The 17,116-nt window shown below is 61.4% G+C and overlaps 1 protein-coding gene and 1 long non-coding RNA gene across 4 annotated transcripts in view; one reads left to right on the forward strand and one right to left on the reverse strand.

Annotated features, from left to right (window-relative positions):
• Positions 1-3,908: 3,908 nt before the first annotated feature.
• The window catches only part of LOC125083490 (uncharacterized), a 28,147-nt gene continuing 14,939 nt past the window's right edge, over positions 3,909-17,116 (reverse strand). Inside the window, exons 2-4 of the long non-coding RNA XR_007122287.1 lie at positions 17,069-17,072; positions 9,101-9,111; positions 3,909-3,919 (exon numbers count right to left, since the gene is read on the reverse strand). This is a non-coding gene — a long non-coding RNA (uncharacterized LOC125083490). The remainder of the gene's footprint in view (positions 3,920-9,100; positions 9,112-17,068; positions 17,073-17,116) is intronic.
• SEMA4D (semaphorin 4D) overlaps positions 4,382-17,116 on the forward strand; it is a 40,407-nt gene continuing 27,672 nt past the window's right edge. For all 3 annotated transcript variants that reach the window (XM_047700152.1, XM_047700153.1, XM_047700151.1), the window contains exons 1-3: positions 4,382-4,674; positions 11,231-11,297; positions 15,927-16,269. In XM_047700152.1, coding sequence (XP_047556108.1) covers positions 4,388-4,674; positions 11,231-11,297; positions 15,927-16,269 — 697 coding nt within the window. In that variant the 5' untranslated portion in view covers positions 4,382-4,387. The remainder of the gene's footprint in view (positions 4,675-11,230; positions 11,298-15,926; positions 16,270-17,116) is intronic.

Here is a 17,116-nt window from a genome sequence, read left to right on the forward strand (position 1 = left end):
TGAGGAGCGGACAGGACAAAGGGGTTGGTCCTGGGGTGCTGCGTCAGTGGAGTAGGGAGGTCTCATCCGTGCAACGCTCTGGGCCCTTGTTCTGCACCTCTGGCCCCAAGGCTGCCTTCCACTCCCGGTGCCAGGGGGGCATGCTTCCCCGGGGACGTATTTCCTGCTCCCAGCGGAGCGGTGCTGGCTGTTCTCACGTGCCACGACTCCACACTGGATGGGGTGCACGTTTTGGGGCAGTGTGTTCTGCGACCCTGGGATGCTCTCAGCTTTCGGCTGCTGTGAGCCCTGCTGCCGTGAACGCGGTGTGCACATCCCTGTCACAGGCCCTGCTTCCACGTCGTTTGGCCGGGCTCTCAGCCTGTCTGGACGCAGGGATCCGAACCCTGATGGGGGCAGAGGCTGCGAAGAGGAAGCCCTGCCAGCTGCCGTCTCGAGGCCGCGCCTGCTGTAGTCTGGGGCGTGTGTTTGGCTCTGCACTTCCGGCTCACCTGTCACAGGGCGCTGTCAGCCCGCTTGGCTTTTCTGTGTGGTGGCTCCCATGGCTGTCGTTAGGAGAGAGTGCTGGAGGGCACCTGCTGTGTGGGTCTCAGCTTTTCTGGCTCTCACTAGGACGCGGTGACTGTGCCCCATGGGAACAGCCTCCCCCTAGATCGGGGCCGCCTGGTGGGCGCTGAGCCCACTCCGCCCGCCTGACCCCTGCCTCTGCTGTCCTTGCTAAGCCCTGTGTGCTCTTGGCACAGGGTCACAGGCACACAGGACTGTGGCAGTCACTCAGGGCTTCCTCCCCCGACTGCATGTGCTGTGGGGCGGGGTCGGGTCTGCCTCGCAGGGGGCGACCCGCGTGGGCCTCAGTGACATGGGTAGAGGGACGGAGAAACTGAGATGGGGTTAGAAGCTGTGCATGGCCAGGCTCAGCGGCCCTGCGCCTGGCTGTCGGGGGACGGCTGTGCGCCAGCCCTCTCGCTGTGTGGGCGCTGATGGCACTTCATCTCCCCAGAGGCTCACACTCCATCCACGTAAAGACCTCAGGATGCAGGGCAGCCACTCCCGGGAGCGGGGAGGGCCGTTTGCTTTATATTCTCCGAGAGGCAGCTCGAGCCTGGCTGAGTCGCGCCCGCTGGTGGAGGAGACGGTTCCGTCGCTTCAGTGCCGGGGAACGCAGTGGCCAAGGCGGCCTGGGCCCTGCTCCCGCCATCGCTGCACAGGCCTCCCTTTCCGGGCGCTGGAGGCGAGGAGTGGGGTGAGGACCCAGGGCGGCCGGGCACTCAGAAGCGTGGGGTGTGCCGGCAAAGGACGCCTCTCCTGGCCTTGGCTCTCTGCAACCCGACCTCCCTCCGGCCCTCCGTGGGTCTTCCCCCTCCTGCTGCGTTAGAGCATGAATGTTGGGCCCCTGCGTGGGCCCGTGTTCACCTGTTCTCGGGGAGCAGGTGCCACTCCGCCCGGGGACATCCTTTAGGACAGGACCTGAGGGGCGGAGGCAGAATGGGAGAGCCCCGAGGGGCGTAGGGGAGGTGGCTTTCCTCCGAGCCGCAGGCCAGCCCTTCCTCTCCACTGTCCAGTGTCTCCCCAGGGGGGAAGGTGTAGAAGGATCACCACAGGAAACCTGGTCTTTTTAGGGCTCGCCGCCGTGGACCCATCTCTGGAAATGCTCCGCAGACGCCCCAGCCCTTCCCTGTTTTAATCCCATTGTCACGAACAGCCATTGTCAGTGGTGGGAAAAGCCCACATGCGCTTTGAGGCCAGCTCTGTCTCCCAGCTCAGCCCCTGAGGGGAGGGGGGGACGTAGCCACCGTGGTCACACCGCTGGAACCCCGGCATCCAGCTCCGACACCCTGCCTCATGTGTGTCCCTCTCGGGGGTATGGACGGCCAGGCCCGGCAGGGCAGGCACACACGCGGGGAGGGGAACAAGGCGTAGACACCAGGACGATGAAGCCACAGGTGGCCCCGTCTGGCGGAGGGCCAGGAGGGCGTAAGTGCCCCCCAAGGACAGCGGGAATGCGCTCCTGGGGACCAGGCTGCCTTCCCCTTCCCGTTGGGAGGCCTGAGAGCCAGAGAATCTGGGGAAGCTACTGATAGTCGGAAACATCGTGATGTTTTTATAAGAAAAACACAAAAAAGTACGCTTTCTGATGGGAACACTGTCAGAAGGTGCCGCACGGCCCTCCCGCCCCTGGCCCGGAACCCAGCATCGCACGCGGCGGGGCCCCTCGTCCACCTGGGCTGGGGTCACGGAGGTCACGGCGCAGCGCTCGGGCCTCGGAGATCGGGTGCACCTGGCCCTGGCGAGCTCAGCTGAAAGCCGCTAGTGCCGGCCGTGGCGGTGGAGCGGACGTCACCCCGGGCCCTGCTGGACGCAGCGTCCCTGGCGGCCCTTGGCACGAGTGAGTCTCCCTGCAGGGCTGTTTCAGCCCCTCCTCGCTGCGTCTGATAACATACGCGTCAGTCTGAGCATGTCGGTGAGCACTGGCCCGGCAGTCCGCGTCGCCTGTCCGGCGGGCCGGGACGGTGTTTATTTAGCCGGGTCCGGACCGGGGCGCGTGCGCTCCAAGTCCTTGCGGTTGAAGCGGCGTGGACGCGCACATCCGTTTGAACGGGCGGGATTGCTGAGGCCGGGGGAGCGAGCAGGCGGCATGTTTGCCGGACTCCTCTGGAAAGCCGGGCTGGCTTCCCCCCACTCCCCCGGCCGGTGCTGGCGCCCAGGTGCCGCTCGAGGTGGGGTGGGGGTTTGCAGCTGGCGGCAAGCACCCCCTGGAGGCAGAAAATCGCTTCCCACTGAAGATGGAGGGTCCCCAGCCTGCTGACGGTGGGTCTCTGCAGGGGTGTGTGTGAGGGGCTGCCCAGTGTAGCTGGGATAGAAGAGAGGTGGCCCCCTGGGACCCGGGGGGGCGTCTCGGGCAAGCTCGGCAGGTGTAGTTTCGCATCTATATTTCAGAAAAAAAACCATCTGGTTCTGAGATTTTGTGAGGAGTGTTCTCCCTGTGGCTGAAGCGTTTCTAGAGCCTTCTGTCACCTGGGACTGTTGTACCCTAGTTTTCGCGTCCGAGAGACCACCAAGGAGCCAACACCGATGCAGTCACACGAGGGTTTATTCGACAAGCTCAAGCTTGGGCCCAAGTATACCCGACGCAGCAGAGTAGGGACTTGGACCCGGAACCAGATTACAGTCCAAGAGTTTTTAAAGGCAGAGTAGGGGTGGCCTCGGCGGTGGGTGAGGACAAAGGGGATTAGGGATGGTCACTAAGGAATTTTGGAAGCGAAGCGAGGTCTCCAGGACCTTGAGGGGCTAGCTATGTTGGGAGAAAGGTTATTTATTACCAGTAATAAAAATCTTCTCGTGAGACCCTTTAGATGTGTATCGGTGGGCCCTGTGCTTGGGAATGAGTCTCGACACTATCTTGAGGTTTAGAGATAAAGTTTCCTAAAGGAATTGTTAGAGTAGACTTACAGGATCCTGGTCGGACCTGTCGGGGTAGGCGTCGGTCAGGCTAGGATTGTCCTTAGCAAAACCTCAAGGTGAGGGCAGTTGAGTCCCCAGGGGACAGCCACTCTGTTTCAAGGGTTTGTCAGTAGGTGAGGAATTTTAATGATTTTCTTCTGCCTCTGTGTCCCACATCAGCTAAACCTGAGGTGGGATGGCCTTAATTTTCTCGGCCCCCACAGGGACATTTTGGGCAGGCTTGCCTTCTGTGGCTGGGAGCGCGTCCGGGACAGCCAGGTGGGCCCCCTCCTGCGGGGCCCAGCCCAGCCCCGGTCGGTCAGGGAGGAGTCAGCCAAGCAGGTTTGTCTGGGGGGCCCAGGCCTGCCAGACTTAGGGCCGCCAGCTGCGTGCCTCACTTGGAACACGTGTGAGATGTTGGTGAGGAACCGGATTGACCCAGATGGGGCCAGCTGTGTGTAGTGGCTCCATGAGGCCCCTGGGTCAGGGTCACCCACGTAGGGGGAACGTTGGCTCTCCAGTGCTAAGGACTCAGAAGGCGGTGCTGGGGACTGGGCCAGGGGGGCAGACACCGGGTTTCGGGCTCTCCATGCACGGCTAGCCCCTGGTGTGACTTCTGGAAGTGTCTGGGCCTTTGTTGTCTTGTGTGTGAAGGAGGGATGACAACGAGGAGGAGGATGGTCTTTGGCCGGTCCGGTTGCTGGAAGAGCCTCTATAGGAAGCCCACATGTCCCTGGTGGCACGAGGTGACCTGACCAGCTGTTCTTCCCCTCCCCCCCCCCCCCGAAAGGCTGTGCTGGGATGATGGGGACACAGGGCCCCCCGCTGCGTCTCTGGGAGGGTGGCTGGGGGTGGGGGCATCCCTGGGGGTGGGGGGCTGCTGGGGAAGGTGAGGATGGGATCTGTCTCCAGACCAGTGGCAGGTGGTCTGTGCCCAGGGGGGTGGATGGGGCGGATGTGGTGGGTGTGGAGGGCAGCCCCGCCCCTCCCCCAGCCCACACATCAGCTTCCGGTCCCAGAGCTTCCGGTGCCTGGAGGGTCTGCGAGGCTGCTCGGAGGTGGGTGGGGCGGGGCAGCGCCAGCCCTTAGGGAAGCTGCAAGGTCAAAGCCTGGAGGAGCCTTCTGCTTTTCTGTAAGCCAGCAGCCTACCTGCAGCCAGCCCGGTAGGATCTGGTTTTCTGCTCTCCAGGTGGCACTTCCTATCCAGGGGTGTCCCCCGCCCCGCGTCTGGAGGTAGGGCTGGCCGGGTGCTGTTGGGGTCCCAGCCCGGAGGGCAGTCCAGTGCAGGGACCAGGCTGTGCTGGTACAGGACGGGCGCGGGGCTGTCTCTGCTTCTCCCATCTGCACTGAAGGGGCCAGACTCCGGGTTCTCGCAGGCACCAGCTCACATGTGTGCATTGTGGGGAGCTGTGCCCGGGGCCTGGCCCAGGGCTACCCCCTCACTGCTGCCCCATGGCCTCCTGGATGGCCCTGCCCGCATGTGGCCTTTGGGGGACAGTTGCAGGCCAGGCCCAGGTCCCTGTGTCTGGCACACAGTTTCTCCTATGTCCCCAGTAGGGGCGTGGCGGTGGTGCCGCTTTTGGGTCTGGACCATGTCAGTGTGTGGTCACAGGAGGCAAAGTGCCGGAGGCAGGCGGGCCAGCTGCACATGTGCTTTGTGAAGAGAGGGGTGCCATTCCTGAACGGAGACCAGCCCCCCCAGCTGCAGCCTGCCCCACAGGGCCCTGTGCCGGCTAGCCCGGCCCTGTATGTCCTCAGGGTGAGGACGGCAGGACAGAGGCAGTGCTCTGGAGAGCTCAGTCCTAGGCGATGGCCGTCAGGGACCGGCCGAGATGTGAAGCCACTGCTCAGGGCCACCACGCGTCCCCGAGGCGGGGGCCTTGCTCAGCCTGTTTCTGTGCTGGGACATACCTACCGTGCTCCCTGGACGCAGCCCAACACCCGGGAGGGTGGCATGTGGGGTGGCCCCAAGCTCTGCCTGTCGGGTGGCACAGCCAGCTGGCCAGGCTCCGGGACCAGTTCTGCAGGAAATGAGACCTCGGGTCCCGGCACCCGCAGTAGACAGGGCCGTGGACATGCGCACACCCCCTGCTTCCTGAGTCTGTGGCAGAATGCGGGGCCGTTTCCTTAGCCCTTGCCGGCAGAAAGGGAGGCAGGAATCCTGTATTCTGCCTGGTGCTGCTCTGCACCACGTTTGGGGGCCCCCCTGGTCTGTCCCCAGGTCCCTGTCACTGGATGAGGGGCCCAGCTTTCATGGGGACACCTGGGGGCAGCACCTAGAGGCCTCTCTCAGGCTTGCTTGGCACAACCATGGCCCTGCCATGGCTGCCACGAGCGGGAGCTGGCTGGGGCCAAGCCTCTGTCCTCTCCAGGGATGCAGTGGCAAGGCCCTAGTAGGGACAGAGGGTCGGCCTAGCTTATACTGGTGCAGGAAGGTTCCAGAGGCTCTTGCAGATCTTCCCGTTGAATTTTGGTTCGTGAGCGATGAGGAGACCCCACTGTGTCCATGCCGCCTGGCTTCTTCCGCACTCCCCAGCACAGGCCCCAGGAGGGACGATGGCTCCTCAGGCCCGCTGGGGACCGTGAGGGGCAGCCAGCCTCCAGCCCACATCCTCCCACCCAGAAGATGACATGGGGCAGGGACAGAACCACGGCCATGTTTCCGTGTTTCGTGCCTCCTGAGGCACCCGGGAGGTGACACGGGCCTCAGGGGACGCCTGTCTGCTGCAGCGTCCACACTGTGGGAAGGCTGGACGCTCTGGGCTGCAGGGCAGGTCACAGGGCCAGCGTCCAACGAACCTGGCCTGCGGTCGGAGCATAGACCCCTCTCCTGTGTGGAGGCTGCAGAGTGGACCCCTGGAATCCGGGGGCTGGGCTTCCCTTGACCTGGGACTTCAGCAGAGGTCGCTCCAGACACCCACTTGCCGTTGGGAGGGACGAGAGTGGTTGCTGGGTCCGGTCCAGTTGTTTCAACCACCCTGAGCGTGGGGTTTGCTCGAGGCCAAACCTGCACTGTTTTATGTGGCCCTCGTCCCGCATGCAGCATTGGCTCCTGGAAGCATCTGGAAGACGAGAAGGACCACAAGGGAGGGTCAGTGGGATGGGTGAGTCAGGTCCAGTGTGGGGCTCCTTGCGCTCCCCTCAAAGGTCAGGCTGTGGCAGTGCTGACACCGGGGTGTGCCTCTGCGTGTTGTTTGGGAAGTAGAGATGATTGAGATTCGGGGCAGAAGCCGTGTGCGGGGGACTGGGCGGGGGTCATCTTGGCAGCCATGGAGACCCTGGTGCTGTCCAGCTCCTACCTGCCCACAGCAGCCGCAAGGCCCATGGTTGATGGAGTGTGGGCTGGCGCGGTTAGAACACGGATCATAGGGGCCCAGGCTCAACGTGAGAAGCTTGGCTGCCAGGCACTCTGACAGCGGCTGTGGGGCCTGAGGGGGCATTTCCGGGGGTCCCCTTGAAGGGGTATAGAAGCTGGAGAATCAGCGCAGACGCCTGTGTGCAGGTGGCTGTGCAGAGAGGCTGGCATGGCGGCCACCTGGACGTGGTGATGGACCCTATGTCCCGCTGGGGGCCAACCCCGGGGCCCTCACAGTGCTTTCGCCCACCGCACGTGCTTCTCTCATGAGTTTTTGCCAAGGGGAGAGCAGAGACCACGTCCCGGAGGGAGGCCAGGTGCAAGGAGAGGGCCTTGTTCTGGCTCAGCCTTTGCAGACTTGAGCTGGATGGCGGCCTGCGGTCGAGCTGGCCTGGCTCTGGGACCCTGCTGTGTATTTTCAAGGAGTCACTAAAGATGAAGGCAAAGAGAGTGGCATTTTGTGGTTTTTAGACTTAAAAAAGAACTGTCCGCCTAGACCTGGGCTTGTCAGGGCTCCAAGGCCCGTCCTCCCACTGTGGCTGAGTGGAGAGAGTGGCCGGTCGCTCTACAGCCGGCGGGGCTGTGCAAGGGGCAGGAGTCGGGTCCCCTGGTGAGACTGTGCATACTGCCCCTGAGGGCACTTGGCAGGCAGGATACTGCCCCAGGTGGCCTGGAGCATGGTCCTGAGCCAGCCCTGGGGTAGGCACGGTTCCAGACAATTCTGTGACACCTTCATGCCCTGGCTGACGGCAGAGAGGAGGAGATGCCTGCTGTGGGGCTGGGGTGCCCCTTATCTCTGCCCTGAGCTCCTCGAGAAGCATCCATTCACCGTGGAGCCAGACGCTTCCACAGAGAGTGGTTCCCATCCCTGCCTGCTGAGCTGTGGCCTGCTCCAGCCCCAGGGTGATGGACTGTTCTGGAAACAAGTATAAGAAGGGTAGTGGACATCAGCTCTTTCATTGCAAAAATGTGTGCCTCGAGTAACAGAAGACTTCAGCGGGGACCAGAAGGAAATACGTTCTGCAGATAGGCTCTGGTTAGAAGAGCTCCTGGGTTGAGTTTGCTGGTAGTTAAAATCAGTCTTTAATAATAAATTTTAAGGGGTGCCTGGTTGGCTCAGTCAGTAGAGTGTGGGACTCTTGATCTCGAAGTCGTGCGTTCCAGCTCTATGATGAGTGTGGAGCCTGCTTTTTTAAAAATGAATTTTAAGTGAGAAATTGGCAAAGATATGAATGTCCAGTATTATCCTATTTAATTATAGAGTTGTGAATTATAGGATTGGAGCGTTGGAGGAGGCTTGGGAGCGCTGGGTGGCGCCCACGGGTGAGCGCTATGAAGGAGACCCACAGTTCACTCAGAGGTCCTGCCCTCCCCTCTGGCCAGCCCACAAGGGACACCCCCGCTTCTTCCTGGACTTCCTGGTCTCTGTGGCTGCAAGCCTGCCCCTCCTGTCCTGGGGCACTGAGCTGGGATTTCTCTGCACTCACGGCCCCTGGACCTCTGTGCCGTGTCAGAGTCCCTTAGATGGAGGTCCAGCAAATGCACAATCAGTCAGAAATGATGGGAAGCCTGTCTGCTGTTCGTGGAGACTTGTATTTTGATGGAATCATTTAGTAAGCTTCAAACTGGGAGCCATATGTGAGTAGCGTATAATGTAGCGATTCGGCAAGTCTGTATTACTCGGTGCTCGTCACCGTTAAGTGTCCCCATCTGTCACCACGTGGCATTGTGAGGGTTACTGGTGATGCTCCCTGTGCCCTACTTCCTATCCCTGAGACTTCATTCCATTATTACTGGGATTTTGTACCTCTTAATCTCCATCTCCCCCCTTCTCCCACCACCTGCCCCCAGTGACCCCAGTTTGCTCTCTATTTAAGAGTCTGGGTTTTTTGTTTGTTCATTTGTTTTGTTTTTTAGATACCCATGTAAGTAAACGGTGTTTCTCTCTCTCTGACTTAGCGTGATAGTTTCTAGGTCCCTCCATGTTCTTGCAAATTGCAAAATGTCATTCTTTTTGAGGTCTGCATAATATTCCATTCTGTGTGTGTGTGTGTGCGTGTGTGTGCGCGTGCACACGTGTACACACACCACACCTTCTTTATCCATTCATCTATCAAAGGACATTGGGGCTGCTTCCATGTCTTCGCCATTGTCAGTAATGCCCACGAGCATACGGATACAGATGTCTTTTCAAATTCATGTTTTGTTTTCATTGGGTAGATACCCAGCCGTCGAATTGCTGGATGGTGGAGTCGTTCTGTTGATTTTTCTGAGGAAGCTGCATCCTGTGTTCCACGCGGCCACACGCGGCCACCCTCCCACCAGGAGAGCATGAGGGAGCCGTTCGCCTCGTGCTTCTTCCCCAGCGGCACAGTCGTCCACCGTTTCCAGAGTCCGAATGGTCCCCTGCTAGGGCACCTCACATGGGTGGGGTGCCTGCACCTGAATTCCTGGTGGGGAACGGGGTCAGGATTCTGGGCCCGTGCTGCCCTGTGGCCCCTCGTCACTGCGCCTTATAGCAGCTGGCCTCATGGCTGCCCTTCTCAGAGGTGGGGAGGAGCCTCTTGCTTTGATGTGCAAACCCGCGGTCAGGGTCAGGGGCTTTTGGGAGGTGAGGTCACATCTGCAGAACAGAGACCGGACGCGTGCAGGACGAGCCTCGCCTTCGCTCTCTGCTGTGGTCAGAGCGGCCACGGGACCGCTGCCTTCGGCGTGGGCTGCAGCTTCCACGCTCACCTGCACCGTGGGAAGTGGAGGGGTGGCAAGGCCAAGCCGTCAGAGGGAGAGGGAAACGCTTCTCTCTCCTGATTAGTTTCACCAAAGGGCTGTTGGATTCTTTCCTGCGCGATCTGAGAAGAAAGGCACAGTGAAGGGAGCCGCAGAGCTCTGCAGGGTGCTGAGCAATTGTGTGAGGACGTCCCCTGCCCTCCGCCGTGGCCATACCGAACTACAGTCGAGAAACAAGTGTAGACAGGTGTAGAGAGCTGGGGCCCGGGACGTGGCTGTCAGCGGGGCCGGAAGTGTCTTTTTTTTTTTTTTTTTTTTTAGTCCGGAACTGTGGGGCTTGGAGCTGTTTGGCGGAGGGCAGAGGTGAGGCGGGGTGAGAGGGGCTCACAGACACACAGCCTGCCCTCGGTGCTCAGCGCCGTGAAATTCGGGGGAACGCGAGACATGCCTTGTCTGACCACAGAGCAAGCAGCTCTGGGCTTGTATTTAGGGACGTGACAAAGGCCTAACTGAATTTCCAGAAGAGAGTAGGTTTTCGGTGTCAGATTTCTTGGCATTCGGGTTGTTTGTACACTTCTCTTGCGACGCACGCGTCACTTTCTTCCCCCGTGTTTGAGGGGCGCTCAGGTGGCCTGCCCGTGCGAACAGGTAAGCCCCACGGTTGGTCACACTTGCCTGTCGCTGTCCATCGGTCGTGGCACTGCCTCCCCCAGCGTTCAAACAGAAGATGTGGGTCCTGGGTGCTGGGAGGGCGCGGGCTCGTCGGGGCAGTGCTCCCTGGCGTGCTGGCGTGTGAAGGTATTACAAGTGCGCGGTCAGCAGTAGCTGACCCAGAATCAGACCCTGAGATGGAGGAATCCAAAACCATTTCCACCGGTGCTCAGGGGTCAAGTTTGCTCCGGTTCCTGGGACATGTCTTGGGCCGCAAGGGGCCCTGGGAGACCCTGGGAGTCATGACTCTGGGAGTCCTAGGTATGGGGTGGGGTGCCAGCCGTCTCTCTGCTGCGGGCGTGACGGGTCCCACTCCGGGGGTGCCGTGTGGGAGAGACGGAGTGTTGGCCCTGCTTCCAGCGAGCACCTCCTACTTCTCAGCAGTCTTCCAGAAAATGGCACGAGGTGTACCAGCTCTTAAAGCAAAAGAAAACAAAACTATATCCCAACCACCAAAAACTGCTAGTGTTTGATTCTGAGGTTTAGAAACTGGCGGGTCACTCACAACCGCGAGGGGACCGGCACCCATGCCCTCGACACCTTTGCGCACCTGCGCGGTGCCTGCTGGGACGGTCACTCCCGTTCTCTTTGATCGTCTGTCGTCCCTCTGGACTCAGGCTTCCCTTTTGGGGGCTCCCCCGACTGTTGGATTTCGGGGAGGATAAGTTCTCAAGGATACAGATCTGAAACTAATGGCCTCATTCTCTTTTGGCAAATAGCGGACCAAGACCGTGGGGTGTATTGGCGGGCTTACTTTGCAGGGAAGTGACTGTGGTCAGTTGGGGACCCACCAGGTTACACTTCCTTTATGGGTGCGATTGCACACTCTCTCCTCCCTCCCGTTTGTACAAGTGCATGAATGCCACACCCATCCTGGGGTCTGGAGGTTAAAAAAAAATGCAAGAGTTTCTTTTCAGTGTGTCTCTCCTCGTGGTGCTGTGGGTACACGGACGGAGGACTTACATGCTGAAATAGTCTCTTTCCTGTTACTTTCAGAGCCCAGATTTCTGAAGACTCCGTCCTGGAAACGACTGAGGGACGTTTCTGGAGACACAAGATACAGGTAAAAATGTGGTTTCTCCGTGCGCCCAGCCTAGCAACGCCGACACCTTGTAGAAGCCTCAGTGGGGTCCAGCACACGGTTGGTCCCAGCTCCCTATGTGCTCACCGGGGCCGGGGTCGGGACGCAGCTGCTGCCATGCAGGCATCTGTCCATGTTGGGCCCCTGGAGTCCCGCGCACAGCCTGCCTCTCCCCATCCCACCCCTGCCCTACCCGCCCTGTGTTTCTGTTCCGGGTCTCTGGGCCTCCAGCCCCTGGGGCCCTGCAAAGCTCCAGCTTCTCCTGGAGTGCCGGGGGCTTGTCAGTGGGGTCCGACGTGCAGGGAGGGCTCTCTGTGTCACCCTGGCTCTGGATTGGGGCCATTTTGTGATGAATCTTCATGTCGACCATGTAGTTCCAGTTTAAAAAGAAAGAGAAATGTCAGCTTCATGTAAAAGCAGAAGGAAAGCCCCGCGCCCCACTTCTCTTTGTAGTCATTCCTGTCCTGCACGGATGTGGCTCTGGCTGGCCTCCAGCAGCCCCACTGGCCTCCCCATCCGCCGTGCTGTGCTGGCATTGGTGCCGGCCCCGGGACCTGCCTGGCTGGCTTGCTGGGGCCGTGTTAGCAAATGCAGCTCTACCTCTAGGGCCCTTAGCACTGTCCGTGTTTACGTGTGGGCTCACACGCGTGTGCTTTCAGTTCCCTGCCCCATTGGGCCGGGCTGCTGGCTGGTAGGGGTGATGCACAGATTAGGAATTCCAAGCCCTGACACTTGGGTTACCAGTATTTTCCCCTCAGGTCATTGGTCTTTGGTTTTGTTTGTTGATCTTATGTAAAACAAAAGAAATCATTGGGGATCTTGGGGGAGTTGGGAGGGACGACCAGGTCCGTGCACTGAGGCTGGGTGAGCAGCTTGGAGGCCCCTGAGGTAATGCCCGGGGGACGGGCCCTCCTCCTACCTGCTCCTGCTAACAGGCATGCATCCTAGAGAGCAGAGGAGGCCCCGTCCCCTTCTTCATGTACATGCAGATGGGACAGACAGGTCATGGACGCCAGGTGGCCCTGGGGGAGGGGCCGGCGCACGGAGGACTTTGGGATGCGCCGCTCCGCACCTGGGCGGACTGGATGGAGCGTGTGCGCAGGGACTTGGTTCAGTGGGGCGGGGACTGTCAGTCTTGCACACAGCGGTGTAAATGTGTGACTCACTGTGTACAAGACAGACACCAGTAGCGCGCTCCCTGGCCGTTCGCCTCCCTCCCCAGCGGTAACCACTGTTCACAGCTGGATGCGTGTCCGCATATGTTTACATGTGTGTCCGTGGGGGCCGGGGGGCGGCACCCTCCCTGGACACAGTGTGGGTCGTCCCACCTGCTGTCATGTGGCCGCTGGCGTGTGGTCGGGGTGCGCTATGCTCACGAGCCCATCTCCTGGGGTTGCCTGGGTCTCCTGCGTCGGAGGCTGAGCTCCCCATGATGACAGGCCAGGCCAGCTACATTTCAGGGCAGCCCCACTGTCCCCCAGGAGCCAGCATCCAGCCTGGACAGTGTAGTGGTTGCCCTGGAAATGCCAGGCTGGCGCTAAGCAGGGGGTCAGGGGCATGTGCAGGTACACACAGCCCTCCTCCCCAGAAGGAGACAGCGTTGTCTATGGCCACATGCACGTCTGGTGATGCCGCACAGGCACTCTGACTCCTCCCTCTGTGGGCCTCCCTGCTGGGGCAGCACGGCTGGCCCCTCGCTGCTGCCCCATGTACCCGCCAGTCATCAGGCTGGTTGTCTGACGGCATCACCCCGCTGCTATCCGCATCCTGGGTCCCGTCAGCGCACGCATGGCACACACGTGCCTACGTTCAGGTGTGGGAATGAGGTTGAGGCTTGTTGGGATCCCCCCACCCCCTGATGGCTTGGTTGTCTCTGCGAGGTGGTAGAGGGTAAGCAGGTCACCTGGCCACTGTCCCCCGTGCCGCTGTCCATCTCCAGAGCTGAGCACACGAATCACGGTGGAGCTGGGCATCACTCCAGGGGACTGTTCTGAGTTCTGGGGGAATTGAAGTCCACATAGTGAACTGTTTATCAGGCACGTGACATGTGGCACTGGGAGCTCCTGAAGCCCGTCCTGAGCGGGAAGGGGCTGTTTGGCAAGGTGATATCGACCCCACAGCCAGCATCAGGGGAAGGAGCCCAGGGGCAGAAGCCAGCCTGGGGGCAGGCGAGGGAGGTGGGGCTGTGGAGTAGGAGGTCAGTCTGGTGACAAGGGCAGCCAGGGGGCTGTGGGCCCACCGGGGAACAGGGATGGGCGTGGGGGGCAGTCACCCTGGGGGTAGCCGAGAGAACGAAGATGGACCAGGGGTCAGCCTGGGGGGCAGGCAAGAAGGAGGGGCAGCTGTGGCAGGTGCGTGACCCTCACCTGTCCCTCCCACCACCATCCCCCTGTCTCTCCATCCGTCCCTCCCCCGTCTCTCCCCACTCCGTCCTCACCTATCCCTCCCCCCTCCTCCCCCTCCCCCTCCATCCCCCCATCCCCCCATCCCCCATCCCTTGTCCCCCGTCCCCCTCCATCCCCCGTCCCCCTCCCACCTCCGTCCCCCAGTCCCCCCGTCCCCGCTCCATCCACCAGTCCGCCTGTCCCTCGCTCCCCCCGCTCCCCCCGTCCCTCCTTCCCCCTTCTCTCCCCATGCCCCCTCTCTCAGTGCCCCTCCGTCCCTCCCTCCCCCCATCCTTCCCTCCTCCCTCCCCTGTCCCTCCCTCTATCCCTATTCTCTGTCCCTCACTCTGTTCTCTCCATCCCTCCCTTTCTCCATCCCTCTGTTCCTCCATCACTGAGTGGCCCATCTGCTTCTGGATTTAGCGTCCAGTCCCACCCTCGCTGTGGGGTGTGGGGGCTGGCCCTTCCCGTGAACCCCAGACTGGGTTTCAGCTTGCAGACCGGTGCCTGGCCGCGTGTGTCCCATGACACATGTCTGGGGCTGCTTCTGTGCCACTCCGGGGACTGGAGTACCTGAGACAGAGACCACACAGCCCAAACCTAAGAAGGATGGTCCTCCGGCCATCGGTGGGACAGTGTGCTGGCCCCCACGCAGGGCGAGCCCGTCCCCGCAGACAGCACGTGCCCTGCCCTGGCTTCATGGCCTCGTAGTGGCATCGGGGTGAGGACAGGCCTGGCCGGCACACCTTTGGCAGGAAGGGGAAAGGCAGAGAAGCGCCCCAACAAGAAAGGGGGCAGGCAGCTGAGGCCTGGCTGTGCCCACTGTCAGTCCTCCCCCAAGGCCCCCCACGAGTCCTTCCTTTACTAAGTGGAGTGGGGCAGTGGCGCCCAGGGCACAGGCTTGAGAAACAGACCAAAGATGTAGGGAAGACCCCGCGAAGTCCACCGTAACATGATAGGATTCCAGCGGCATGAGAGGTGACCTCTGGGAAGGATGAGGAGGCAGCCCAGGAGGGCTTCCTGGAGATAGTGGCTTGGCTAGGTGCACAGAAGTGAGAACTTCCCCTCACACCCTCTTGGGAGGTTCGGTTTGGCTGCGGTGTCAGGAAGCAGCCCGAGTTGGTACGTGTAGCTTGCGGGGGCCCTGGGGAGGCTGAGCAGGGGGAATTGTTGAGGGCGGTGTGGCTGGCTGCCTCTTGGCCGTCCCTGAGTGGTGGTGATGGTGGGGGTGAAGGGAAGGCTCCAGAGAGGAGCTCGGGCTCATTGGCCTGAGCCTTGCAGGGGGGCTGGCTTGGTGGAACAGAAGGAAGAGAAGAGTGAGCAGGGCCCACTCTGGGGGAGGGAGGCAGGCTGCTCTGCTGTCTCACTGTAGAGGAAACTGTGTGGGGCGTACCAGTGGCTCTCCTGTGGGGCCTCTTGGGGCAGCACGTCTGGGCGGGACGGCGTCCTGCCTCTGTTCCGGTAGCTTCTGGTTGCAGCCCTGTCCTGAGAAGCCAGAAGGAATCCAGGTCACGGTCCCACTGGCGTCCTGGCAAGAGGCTCCAGCGTTTGCCCTGCCTCAGTGGTCCACACAGCAAGGCTGCCCTGCCCCCCACCGCAGGGCACCTTGGGGACGGCACATGGGGCAGGGTGTGGGGGCCGGGGCACCAGCACACCCCCAGCCCACAGCCTCTGCCCTCCAACGAATGGCTTCCCAGGGACCCCGAGAGCCCCTAGCCGTGCTTTCTGTGGCACGGGGACTTCTCGGGTGTGGCTGGAGGGGCAGGGCCTGTGTGTGGTAGGAGGCCGGCTGTCCCGCACGGCGAGGTCACGTGTGCGTGTGTGCTCCTGTGCGTGCGAAGTGGGCCTGCGTGCACACGGCTCCGCCTCCACGCGGTGCTCCGGGTCTTTCGCCTAGCTGACCTCCCTGGCGGGTGCTACGGGAGCTGGGAAGCCAGGGTCCGAGGGGGCACCTGTTGCCTGGTTCGCACCTTTGCATGACGTCACCAGCGGGGCATGTGCCACATCTGCGCACAGGGGAGGCCGGGGAGCTGGGTGGGTGCTCGTCCCGGTCTGGGTTCTGGCATCTGCCCTGGAGCTCCGCTCCTGGTGAATGGGTCACAGTGTCAGCGTGAGCCTGTGCCCCGACCACCCCTGCCCTGGCGTGGACAGAGCCCTGGGCACGGCGGGGAACAGAAGCTGTGTTACGACGGGCATCCTGACCTCTGACCTTTGTTCTCACTTCCAGAATTTCTTCGTGAGGCCTAAAAGCAGTGCACCGCTTAAAATCCGGGCAACCTTCAACGTTGGCGGTGGTGACCTTGCCTGGCGCCTGGGAAATGCTGGTCCTCGAGGTTTACAGTGCCCACCAGCTCCGGGCTGTGCCACAGCTCACAGCCGCCAGGCCCTGAGCGGTGTCCACCGGGACACCCACGGCAGCCCTCCGGCCCACAAGCGTTTGCTGCCCGAGCCCGCTCTGCAGTGTGTGAGGATGTGTGTCCCTGTCGGGGGGCTGCTTGCCGCCCTGGCCATGGTGTTCGGGATGGCGGTGGCCTTTGCACCCAAGCCCCGGATCACCTGGGAGCACAGAGGTACGGGCCAGCCCTGCTCCTGCGGGTGGGCAGGAACCTGGGGCACGTGGGACGGTTGTCCGGCACGTTCGGGGACTGCCGCTTAGGTTTCTGAATCTGGGGCCCTGACAGCCTGAAGAGGTGCTGTGCGCTCCCCGGGCACAGCCACTCCAGATGCTTGTCTGGGGACTAATGGGGCCAAGCTTCCGGGGCCAGCTGCTTTCCTTTGCTGTCCACGGTCTCTGCCTATTTCCTCTCCTGGGATCTGCATCCTGAGAGCCCCGGCCTCCCCGGCGAGAGGAGCGAGGGCTGCTGGCGGGGCTGAGCCATCTCATGGGCTGTCCCAGGCCCTGTGCGCCGGGTCAGCCTTTCTCTGCGTGGCTGTCTCCAGCCCGGGAGAATCCAAACAGCAGAGCGCGTGGACACCTGGTCCTTACGTGGAACCAGCGGTCCACAAAACCCGGGCTCACGGCACTCATGTGGACGCCAGGACAGTCAGACCGAAGCAAGTGCCCCTTGGGAAAACGCCCGACATGCTTCTGTCCCTGCCAGTCCGCCCGCTTCTCGTCCTGCTTGACCGTGCAATTCCCTCTTGAGAGAGGAAACGTCACTTGTTTCTTTTTTTTTTTTTTTTTAAAGATTTCATTTATTTATTTGACAGAGAGAAATCACAAGTAGGCAGAGAGGCAGGCAGAGAGAGAGGAGGAAGCAGGCTCCCCGCTGAGCAGAAAGCCCGATGTGGGGCTTGAACACAGGACCTGGGATCATGACCTGAGCCGAAGGCAGCGGCTTAACCCACTGAGCCACCCAGGCGCCCCACGTCACTTGTTTCTAACTTCGTGGTGCTTAACTCCGAGATCTGCTTGAG

Source organism: Lutra lutra, chromosome 13 (assembly GCF_902655055.1).
Source record: "Lutra lutra chromosome 13, mLutLut1.2, whole genome shotgun sequence".
NCBI classification, from domain to species: Eukaryota; Metazoa; Chordata; class Mammalia; order Carnivora; family Mustelidae; genus Lutra; species Lutra lutra.